The sequence below is a fragment of the Arachis duranensis genome, chromosome 7, assembly GCF_000817695.3.
Source record: "Arachis duranensis cultivar V14167 chromosome 7, aradu.V14167.gnm2.J7QH, whole genome shotgun sequence".
Lineage (NCBI taxonomy): Eukaryota > Viridiplantae > Streptophyta > Magnoliopsida > Fabales > Fabaceae > Arachis > Arachis duranensis.
In genome coordinates, this window is record NC_029778.3 from 27313563 (window position 1) to 27323873 (window position 10311).

The following is a 10311-nucleotide window of genomic DNA, read 5'->3' on the forward strand; positions in this document are numbered from 1 at the left end:
TAGGACCTTTTACTATTGTATTTTCATCTTTTGATCATTTTTCAATCTTAGGATCATCTTTTGATCATGTTTTTATGATTGAACCCTCTTTGGGAGGCTAGCCATTCGGCCATGCCTAGACCTTGTTCTTATGTATTTTCAACGGTGGAGTTTCTACATACCATAGATTAAGGTGTGGAGCTTTGCTGTACCTCGAGTATTAATGCAATTACTATTGTTCTTCTATTCAATCAGCTTATTCTTGTTCTAAGATATTCATTTGCACCCAAGAACATGATGAATGTGATGATTATGTGACACTCATCATCATTCTCACTTATGAACGAGTGCCTGACAACCACTTCTGTTCCACAAGCAAACAAGACTTGAATGTTTATCTCTTGGATCCCTTAATCGGAATCTTCGTGGTATAAGCTAGAACTGATGGCAGCATTCAAGAGAATCTGGAAGGTCTAAACCTTGTCTGTGGTATTCTGAGTAGGATTCAATGATTGAATGACTGTGACGAGCTTCAAACTCCTGAAGGCTGGGCGTTAGTGATAGATGCAAAAGAATCACTGGATTCTATTCCAACCTGATTGAGAACCGACAGATGATTAGCCGTGCCGTGACAGGGTGCGTTAAACATTTTCACTGAGAGGATGAGAGGTAGCCACTGACAACGGTGAAACTCTACATACAGCTTACCATGGAAAGGAGTAAGAAGGATTGAATGAAGACAGTAGGAAAGCAAAAAGACGGAAGGGACAAAGCATCTGCATATGCTTATCTGAAATTCCCACCAATGAATTACATAAGTATCTCTATCTTTATCTTTACGTTTTATTCATACATCATCCATAACCATTTGAGTTTGCCTGACTAAGATTTACAAGGTGACCATAGCTTGCTTCATGCCAACAATCTCTGTGGGATCGACCCTTACTCGCGTAAGGTTTATTACTTGGACGACCCAGTACACTTGCTGGTTAGTTGTGATAAAGAGTTAAGATTGCAATTGTGCGTACCATGTTGATGGCGCCATTGATGATCACAATTTCGTGCACCACTCCCTCTGTTGTTCTCCTACTCTTTCGTTCCTGTTTCTTTTTTTTTTGGCATTGAGAAAGAATACCCAAAAGAGCGGTGGACATATAAATAGGAGAAGAAGAAGTAGGATGAGGTGGTGAAGAGAGTTACGTGGTTTCTCCTCTAGAGAACACCTAATCAGAGCCCATCATCACATGAGGAAACCAAGAGGTGTAACCTTGGTTAGGGAGGTTTCTCTCTGTTTCGGTTATCAGAGGAAGGATGAAGAAGATTAGGGCTTTAATCATGGTTAGGTTCCTGATGATGTGTATGCTTATGGTTTGTTTGAACCGAAGAAAAGGCGATTTAATGTGTTAGTTCATATTTGATTAATCTTTAATAATATATTTATACTTCTCTTTAATTAATTCATCAAATGAATAATTAAAGATATAATATTCTGTGATATTTGATAGAAAAATGTGGAGAAAGAAAAAGAAAACAATGGCTTTATAATGGAGAAAAGCCGGTTGATTATGAAAGGGTGAAGTTTGTTGGTACGATTTTCAGCTTAGAACACGCTTTTATCTCTCACGGTATACCTATTCTTTTCACTTATCAAGTCTAAATCTGCCTTATTATTTTATGATGATGTGATTCTTAAATATTTATCGAATTTCTTATCACAAAATTTCTTAGAATAATCCTGTAGAGAATCGGGGTCTTATACCTGCTGTATCAGTGGCACTAGATCCCAGTGTAGTATGGTGAGATGCATAAATGAACGAGACAATTCATCCCCGCCTTTATTCTCAAAACTCTTCTTATATTTAATTGAAAAGTTATAGCCAAGCAATTTTGCTAACCATGTCTATTGTTCAGGGTTTTGAATGGTCTGAGCTTGCAACTCTTTCAAACTATTGTTGTCGGTTTGGATCACAAACTTATGGCCTAGTAGATAATGGTGAAATTTTGTGACAGTAGCCATGAAAACTTGCATTTCTCAAGTGTACATCAATTGCTTCTGGGCAGTCCCAGACAATTTCTTTGAAAAGTGAGCTATGGGATGGCTGCCTAACTCAGAATGGCTCCTATGCCGCTTCTTGAGGCATCTATCTCTAACATGAATGGTTTTGAGAAATCGAGCAAAGCCAAAACTAGTGCTTGCGAAAAGGCTTTTTTATCTTCAGGAATGCATCTGTCAAAGCCGAGTACCATGTAAAATTATCCTTCCGTTGAAGATCGGTGAGGTGGACAGCTAAGAGATCAAAGTGTTTAATGAATTTACAATAATACTTGTCAATCCAAGAAAGTCATGTAATTGTTTAAGAGAGGTGGGGTTGGCCGCTGTAAAATGGCTTGGACCTTCAAATCATCTACTCGCACACCTTCTCAAGACATTATATGACCTAATTAGTCTATTCGAGTTTGGCCAAAAGAGCACTTGATAGTTTAATGAATAGAGCATTTTCCTTAAAAAATGACAACACATGCATCAAGTGTCTAAGATGACTAAAACAATCAAGGTTGCAAATAAGAATATCATCAAAGAAATCAGTACAAATTTCCTCAACACAACCACAAACACTAAATTTATGAGACTCTAGAATGTAGCTTGAGCGTTGGTTAACCCAAAGAGCATCACAAGCCACTCGTATAAGCCTTGTTATGTTTGAAAAGTCGTTTTGAAGGGCCTCACTCTGATCTGGTGATACCTAGCCTGTAAGTCTAATTTGGAGAAATATTACGTTCCAAATAATTTGTCCAGTCAACAACAGGTGGCATTAGAAAAGAGTCCTTCACAGTGATGACATTAAGAGCCCTATAGTCTGTGCAAAATCTCGAAGAACCATCCTTCTTCTTGACAATCAAAATGGAGGATGAAAAGGGGCTTGTACTTAGACAAATAATACCTTTGACAAGATTTCACTAAAAAATTTTTCTATTTTAGTTTTCTGACTATGTGGATATCGATATGAGTGCACTTTAACCAAAGCCGAATCGGATAACAAGTTGATAGCATGATAATGTGATCTCACTGGTGGCAACCCATATGATGTTTGAAAGGCTGCTTTGTAAGAGTGTAACAATAAGCCAAGCATTGGCTCTATGTCAAGGGATAAAAATAGCTCAATTGGTGAATCCTGGTAAATTTTTATAATTTTATTGGCAGCTTATAAACGTTTGAAGTGATGAAATTATACTCAGGTAGGTCATTGAGACAGTTCACCCTGTAATGTTACTAACTTGGAGCCATGGAAAAAGGTGATAAATTTCTTCTTATAATTCACCAAACGAGTGTCCATCGTCTCTTGGATTTTCCAATAAATCCTTGACCTTCCCTTCACATTGCAAGAGCCCCCTACTCCATAGTTATCATAATCGAAACGGACTCGCTAGTTCAATAAAAAACAAAAAAAAAACCCACAGTCTCAAGACCATTTTAGGTTAAGGATCAACAAGAACCAGTCAAACTTGAAAAAAACTGATCCACCGGTCAATCGAACTGCTCAGCTGAAAATTCAAAACTAATGTAGATCAGGTTTGAACCAGGTTGTCTTTGTTACTACTTACTACTTTTGCCATTAGGCTATGTTATTCCTTATTATTTTATATGATAATTATTAATTATATAGTAAAAATATACAATAATTTTGTTAGATATTGTTTTAATTTCATACTCACTTATCTTTAAACTAATTATATTTTTTATTATGCATAATTATTAGTTAAGTATAAATTTTATTAAACATGGAAAATTAAAAATATAAAATATTTTTATTAATTACAATATAATTATTTTTTTATGATTATATGTTATTTATTAATATTATTTTTTCAATAATACATGTAGTATATAACAATATAATAAATATAAACTAATTATTTAGTTATTAAAATTAAAAATAGTTACTTTAATATAAAAATAAAATTAAAAAATTTTTATTATGAAAAAATACTAGAATTTTATATATTTATTCAATAATAACCAAATCATAACTTGTTGATTATAATTTGTTGAAATTTGATTGTTTTTAAAATATTAGTGAAGATATATATTTTAAATTTTAATTTTAAATTTTTGACTATTTTATATTTTTTATTTACGTGGGAATTGAGTCTGCTAATTCAAGTAGTGACTCATGGGTTGAACCAATAAATCAGTAAATCAATAGCTTGACCGATTCGATCACGGGTTGAGTTCTAACAACCATGCGCTTAGAAATAGATATAGAAGATAATGTGAAAACAAAAGCATAATATGGTGGGGACAATCGATGAAAGCTCAAGAAATTATAAATTGGATGAAGATTTCGAGTAGAGATAATCTCTAGCCTGTTGTTTCTGTATCTTTCTTTTGTCCGTTAGAAACAATAAAGATGTTAACCAAAAAGGGATTTGGCATAGTGGTTGAGGAGGGGAATGGATTTCTCAATTTTTTTCTCTCTCAATTATTGTTGTAAAATATGATCTCTCATCATATACTTTTTAAGTGAGATCAAGAAAAAATATGTGAAATAACATGTTAAATGGTAAACGATATCTTGACAAAACAATTGATAGTAAAAAATTGAGTGGATCCATTCCAGTTGAGGAGGCATTTTATAGTCTCAAGAAGAACTTTGATTGATTCTTGAGAGTATGTTAGTTGAGAAGTCACGGTTGATTAGGCCCATAGAGATCATGCAACTTCTCTAATAACCAAGGAGGGAGAGACCTTAGAAAACCCAAAAAGAAGTTACAATAGTAGAACAAATTTTGTCACATATATAGTCCAGATAATTGTAAGAGAACTCAAGAAAGAAAAGTTCTGATCTGTAAACACAAAAAAGAAAAGCAATATTAGACAAAGGCTTCCTCCCTCACCCAATGTAACTTGTTAGCCCAATAGATAATTGTCATATGCTAATTTGCTTAATTTACAATTGCATTCCCATCTAATCGTATCTATCATAATAAATGTAGATGTATTTGTGCATAAGCTAAAATATGAAAATATCTAAACACATCATTTGTATCATTTTCTTGTATCGTTTGTCCTGCTTGACCTTGTTTGGTATGTAATGGTACACCGTTATACTTCCTTTTAAGCAGAATGTACATGTTTTGTGTCATTGTTTATGTATATTGCAGGGAGAGAGATGAAGCCTTAGACAATATTGTTGAACATATTACTGCCTTTTTAGGTGGTAAGGATCACTGGTTCACTCTGCCGAATGTAGAGAAATTGCAACCTCGGGTGCAGGATTTAATTCAAGTTCAACTGTTGAATTATGATAAAGTTTTAATACTTGGGATATGGGGAATGGCAGGCATTGGTAAAACAACCATTGCCATGGCTCTTTATAATCAAATCTGTTACAGATTCCAGAGGAGGATGTTTGTTGACAATATCAGCGAGAGATGTGAGCAGCATAGTATAGTTTCTTTACAGGAAGAGCTTTTTTCTTGTATCTGCAAAACAACAGAAGAAACAAAAGAAGAAGCAACGAAAGAAGCAAAGGAAAAAGCAACAAAAGAAACAACAGAGGAAACAACAAAAGCAGCAGTGGAAGAAGTAACAGAAGAAGCAACGGAAGAAGAAAGGGAAGAAACTACTGCAGAAAAAGCAAAGATTCATGACATTGAATCAGGAAAGCTGTTATTAAAGAAAAATCTCAGCAATAAAAAAACTCTTCTTGTTCTAGATGATGTGACTGAACGAGACCATTTAGAGGCTTTGTGCGGAAGTCGCGAGTGGTTTGGTCCTGGAAGCACAATAATCATCACCACTAGGGATAGGAGTATGCTCAAGGACGCTGATGATATATATACAGTGAAAGGAATGAATTATGATGAATCTATTGAGCTATTTTGTTGGCACGCATTCAAGAATAAGGAAATTCCTGCAGAAGAGTATCGCGAACATGCAGAATCTATAGTTGAGTATTGTGGGGGAGTACCACTTTTTCTTGAAGTAGCTGGATCCCATTTATATGGAAAGATGATAGAAGAGTGGGAGCCTGCATTGGAAGAACTTGAGGAAAATCCTCCTTATAAATTGCAGAGGTTTCGACAAGTGAGCTTTGATAGTTTAAGAGATGACTCACTGAAGAAGATATTTCTTGATATAGTTTGTTTCTTTGTTGGTATGAACCGGAACCATGTTGTGAAAATATTGAATGGCACTGGACATAATGGAGAAAAGGCCTTAACTGCCCTTGAAGATAAATGTTTAGTAACTGTTGATGGCAACCGGCTTCAAATTCATACCTTGATAGAAGAAATTGGAAGAGAAATTGTTGATGAGGAATCACGTCTTACTCCCAAGGTGCGCAGCAGGTTATGGTTGTTGTATCTTCTAAACTTTGATAGCTAGTTGGATTGTAAATTGTGCTTCTTTGATCCTAACCTGTACATTACTAGTTAATAAAAGTCCAGGTAAAATTCTTTTGAGCACAAGTTAATCATATATTTTGAATTCTTTTTATTCCCAGCTAAGTACCTATGATGTATTCTTGAGTTTCCGAGGAAAAGATACTCGTGCAACATTCACTTCACATCTCCATGCGGCTCTCGAAAATGCTGGATTTTATGTTTTCAAGGATGATGTTCAACTTCCAAGGGGAGAATGGATATCAATCTCACTACTGGAAGCAGTGAAAGACTCCAGAATGTCTATTATTGTGCTGTCTACAAATTATGGTGGTTCAAAATGGTGTCTGGAAGAGTTAGAGAATATAATGCAGCTTCAAAGAACCACAGCTCACGCAGTCGTGCCAATATTCTACAGTGTAGATCCCTCCGAAGTACGTCACCAAAGTGGTGTATTTGGACAAAAATTTAATGATCTTTTAAGAAGTCACCCAGTGGAGGAAGACAAGGAGAAAAGTTGGAGGACATCACTCCGTCAAGTTGGTAGTCTTTCAGGAATTGTTGTGGTAAATTCCAGGTAATTTAATCTGTGATACGTTTTCCTTTTATTTGAATTCGTTAATAAATTTTATCTCTATGAAAGAATCATTTCTTATTTGTTTAATGTGGTAACGGTGCCATGGTATTTCATTCAAAAGAATAACCTTAGTTTCATTTGTTTATATTCAAGCCTTCAGGACAATTTCAGTTGCTCTGCAGAAATTTCTATATATAATTGAAAGGCAGAAGCTATGTTTTCATTCCCAATCTTTAAAACGTATTTAATGTTGTTTCATAAGTTTTTATTTCCCTTCAGTCTCATCCATTATGTTCTAAAAGATGACACTTCTTAGTTATCTTTGGTTCATGTAATATAGGAATGAGAATGAGGATATCAAGAAGGTTGTTGAAGATGTTACTCATTTGCTTGACAAGACAGAATTGTTTGTTGCAGACTATCCGGTGGGAGTAACATCTCGTGTGCAAAATGTGATCAATCTATTGATTGAACAACAATCAAAAGATGTTTTACTTCTTGGGATATGTGGCATGGGAGGACTTGGTAAAACAACCATTGCCAAAGCTCTTTATAATCAACTTAGTCGCAAATTTGATTGCAAGTGCTTCCTACTAAACATCAGGGAAGTTTGGGAGCAAGATAATGGTCAAGTTTCTTTACAAGATCGTCTCCTTTCTGATATTTACAAAACAACAAAGATACCGATACGTACCACTGAATCAGGAAAACTTGAATTGAAGAATCGACTTTGCCACAAAAGGGTACTTCTTGTTCTTGATGATATAGATAAAGTGGAGCAAATGAATGCATTGTGTGGAAGTCATGAATGGTTTGGTTCCGGAAGCTGTATAATCATCACAACAAGAGATGAGCATCTGGTTAAAATGCGTGGCATTGAACCTATAATTTATAGATTGGATGAAATGGATGATAGTGAAGCTATTGAGCTTTTTAGTTGGCATGCATTCAAGCAAGCATATCCAGACACAAATTTTTCTGTCCTTACTAAAGATGTAGTTGCATATTCTTCTGGACTGCCACTTGCTCTTGAAGTTCTTGGGTCCTATTTGTGTGATAGGGAAATCGAAGTGTGGAAGAATGCTTTGGAGAAACTTAAAAGGATTCCCAATCATAAAATACAGGAGAAGCTAAGAATAAGTTTTGATAGTCTTAGTGATGATACTGAGAAAGAGATATTTCTTGATATAGCATGCTTTTTCATTGGGATGGACCGAAGTGATGTTATTCAGATATTAAATGATTGCGGACTTTTCGCTGAAATTGGAATCAGTGTCCTTAGAGAGCGAAGCCTTGTAACTGTTGACAGCACAAACAAGCTTGGAATGCATAATTTGCTAAGGGACATGGGAAGAGAAATAATTCGCGAGGAATCACCAGATGAACCTGAGAAGCGTAGTAGATTATGGCTTCATGAGGAAGTCCTTCATGTATTAACAGAATACAAGGTATGGATTATGCTTTAATTTATGATAATATTTTGATGGATCTGTTGTTAACATTCATGTGTCTTCTAGATTATTCCAATAAATATGAAAATTAGTCTGCTATAGCAATGGTTTTGTATCAATTTTGGATTTCAAGCATCATAATAAAAGTAATATTATGGACTTTTAGCTACCTAGTATTTACTTTTATGTTTTGTGTCTTCATTATATTTCAGGGAACTACAACTATCACAGGACTGGCTTTGAAGTCACCAAGGACAAGCTCACAATTTATCAATTAACATTTATCCAACAAACACCAAATCCACATCACAATTCTCATCAAAGTCACTAAGCATTAATTATACTCATACGTTTCAGCCTATCCTATGGTCACCTAGCCTAAGTTTTCACATAACATTATATATTAAATACGCAAAACCTAAAACATACCTTAGCCGATTTCAACTTATTAACCAACGCAAACCACAAGGCAAAATGGCAATGCTTCAATCACCAAGATTTAACTCTAACTCGACCAAGCTCTCAAATCAAGCTTCCAATGATTCCAAGAATCTCCATATCATGCATTTAGACACCTAACACATATATATATACATACATATATCCAACAATTCAATATCCAACATAATCCAAACACGAAAAACTAGGGTTTAGGACTCGCACCGTGCCCACGAACTAAACGAACTAAATCTGTCAAACTCCACAAGCTAAATTGAACCTAGAGTACCAAATTAAACAAAATCTCAACATGGGTTTCCTTTAATTTTGAAAATTGAGGGATGGAGAGGCTGGGGTGAGATTGAAGCTTACCTATGAAATTGATCCGATAGCATCGTAGATCTCAATGCAGTGGACGCGTGGCCGCAAATGGTGCGGCGATCGGAGCTCTGATGAAGAAGTTATGGTGGATTAAGGTTGTGGTGAGGGTTTGGAAGCTCTTTTCTGTCCTTGGCTATTCAGCGTTGGTTTATGCAGAAATGGAGAAGAAGATGAGCCCTAGGTTCATTTATTTGATGGGTTCAGTTGGGCCCACAGGCTCGGTTTGGGCCTGGTCCAACTGATTTGGTCCGTTCAGCACAATCTTAGGCCAAATTCTTCGAAATTTGTGTCAAAATTCTCATTTTAAAGATCTCTATCCTATTTTAATATAAGATTTTTATTTGTAATTTTCTTTTTTAAAATTCAACTTATTGACTAATTATGTGCTAATTTAGCGGGATTTACATCCTACCCACCTAATTAGGAATTTTTCCCCCATAATTCAAGTTTAGTAATCTGAGATAGGCGCATTGGTCGTTTCTCTTCTTAAGTTCAAGTTCTTAGGTGTGTTCTCCCATTCCAATTCTTAATCTGTATTAACGTTATAAACGGTTCAATACCTCCCAGATTTAATTCTTTAGTCTTAATCGCGCACTGATTTTTATCCTGTCAAAGTAATATTTAAAGAAGCATAATTAGTTTCTCTCGAGGAAGTTCAAAAACCGTTTCTGCTCTCAAGCATCTAAACAGTAATGTTTTCTAAGATATGGAAGAATATTAAGGGACCGGCATTCTTAATGGTTATGGTTAAGCGTTATACGTGATGCTAACTCAAGCTTGAAAAGAAAATAAACCGAGAAGTGATTGAACTACTAGAACGGTGTTTGCTGTAAAATAAAGGGATGCTCTATATGGTGGGTACAACAAGTTCTTGAGATTAACAAGATATACAAGAAGAAGTTAAAGTGCACTCTCAGAGATGAATTGAAATTCAAGCTGGTTGAGGAGAATATATGGTGCACCAAATTAAATAAACCTTAGTTGATGTCAACAAAATATAAGTTTTACAAAATAGAGCAATTCGACTCGCGGCAAGTTCCTAAGATTCACGAATTTACATTATTATAACAAGACAAACTCGGACTCATTTGGAAAAAATGA

General features: G+C 35.2%; 1 protein-coding gene across 1 annotated transcript; it reads left to right on the forward strand.

Moving 5' to 3' along the window:
* Positions 1-5104: 5104 nt before the first annotated feature.
* LOC107458398 (disease resistance protein RPV1-like) lies at positions 5105-8669 on the forward strand. The gene is made up of 4 exons (XM_016076604.3): positions 5105-6319; positions 6486-6940; positions 7281-8388; positions 8604-8669. The coding sequence occupies exons 1-4, from the start codon at positions 5105-5107 to the stop codon at positions 8667-8669; spliced, it is 2844 nt and encodes a 947-aa protein (XP_015932090.2).
* Positions 8670-10311: the final 1642 nt, after the last annotated feature.

Coding starts and splice junctions, on each gene's coding strand:
- LOC107458398 (XM_016076604.3), top strand. CDS start 5,105: ATGTACATGTTTTGTGTCATTGTTTATGTATATTGCAGGGAGAGAGAT. Junction 6,320..6,485: donor AATCACGTCTTACTCCCAAG/GTGCGCAGCAGG, acceptor TTTTATTCCCAG/CTAAGTACCTATGATGTATT. Junction 6,941..7,280: donor ATTGTTGTGGTAAATTCCAG/GTAATTTAATCT, acceptor CATGTAATATAG/GAATGAGAATGAGGATATCA.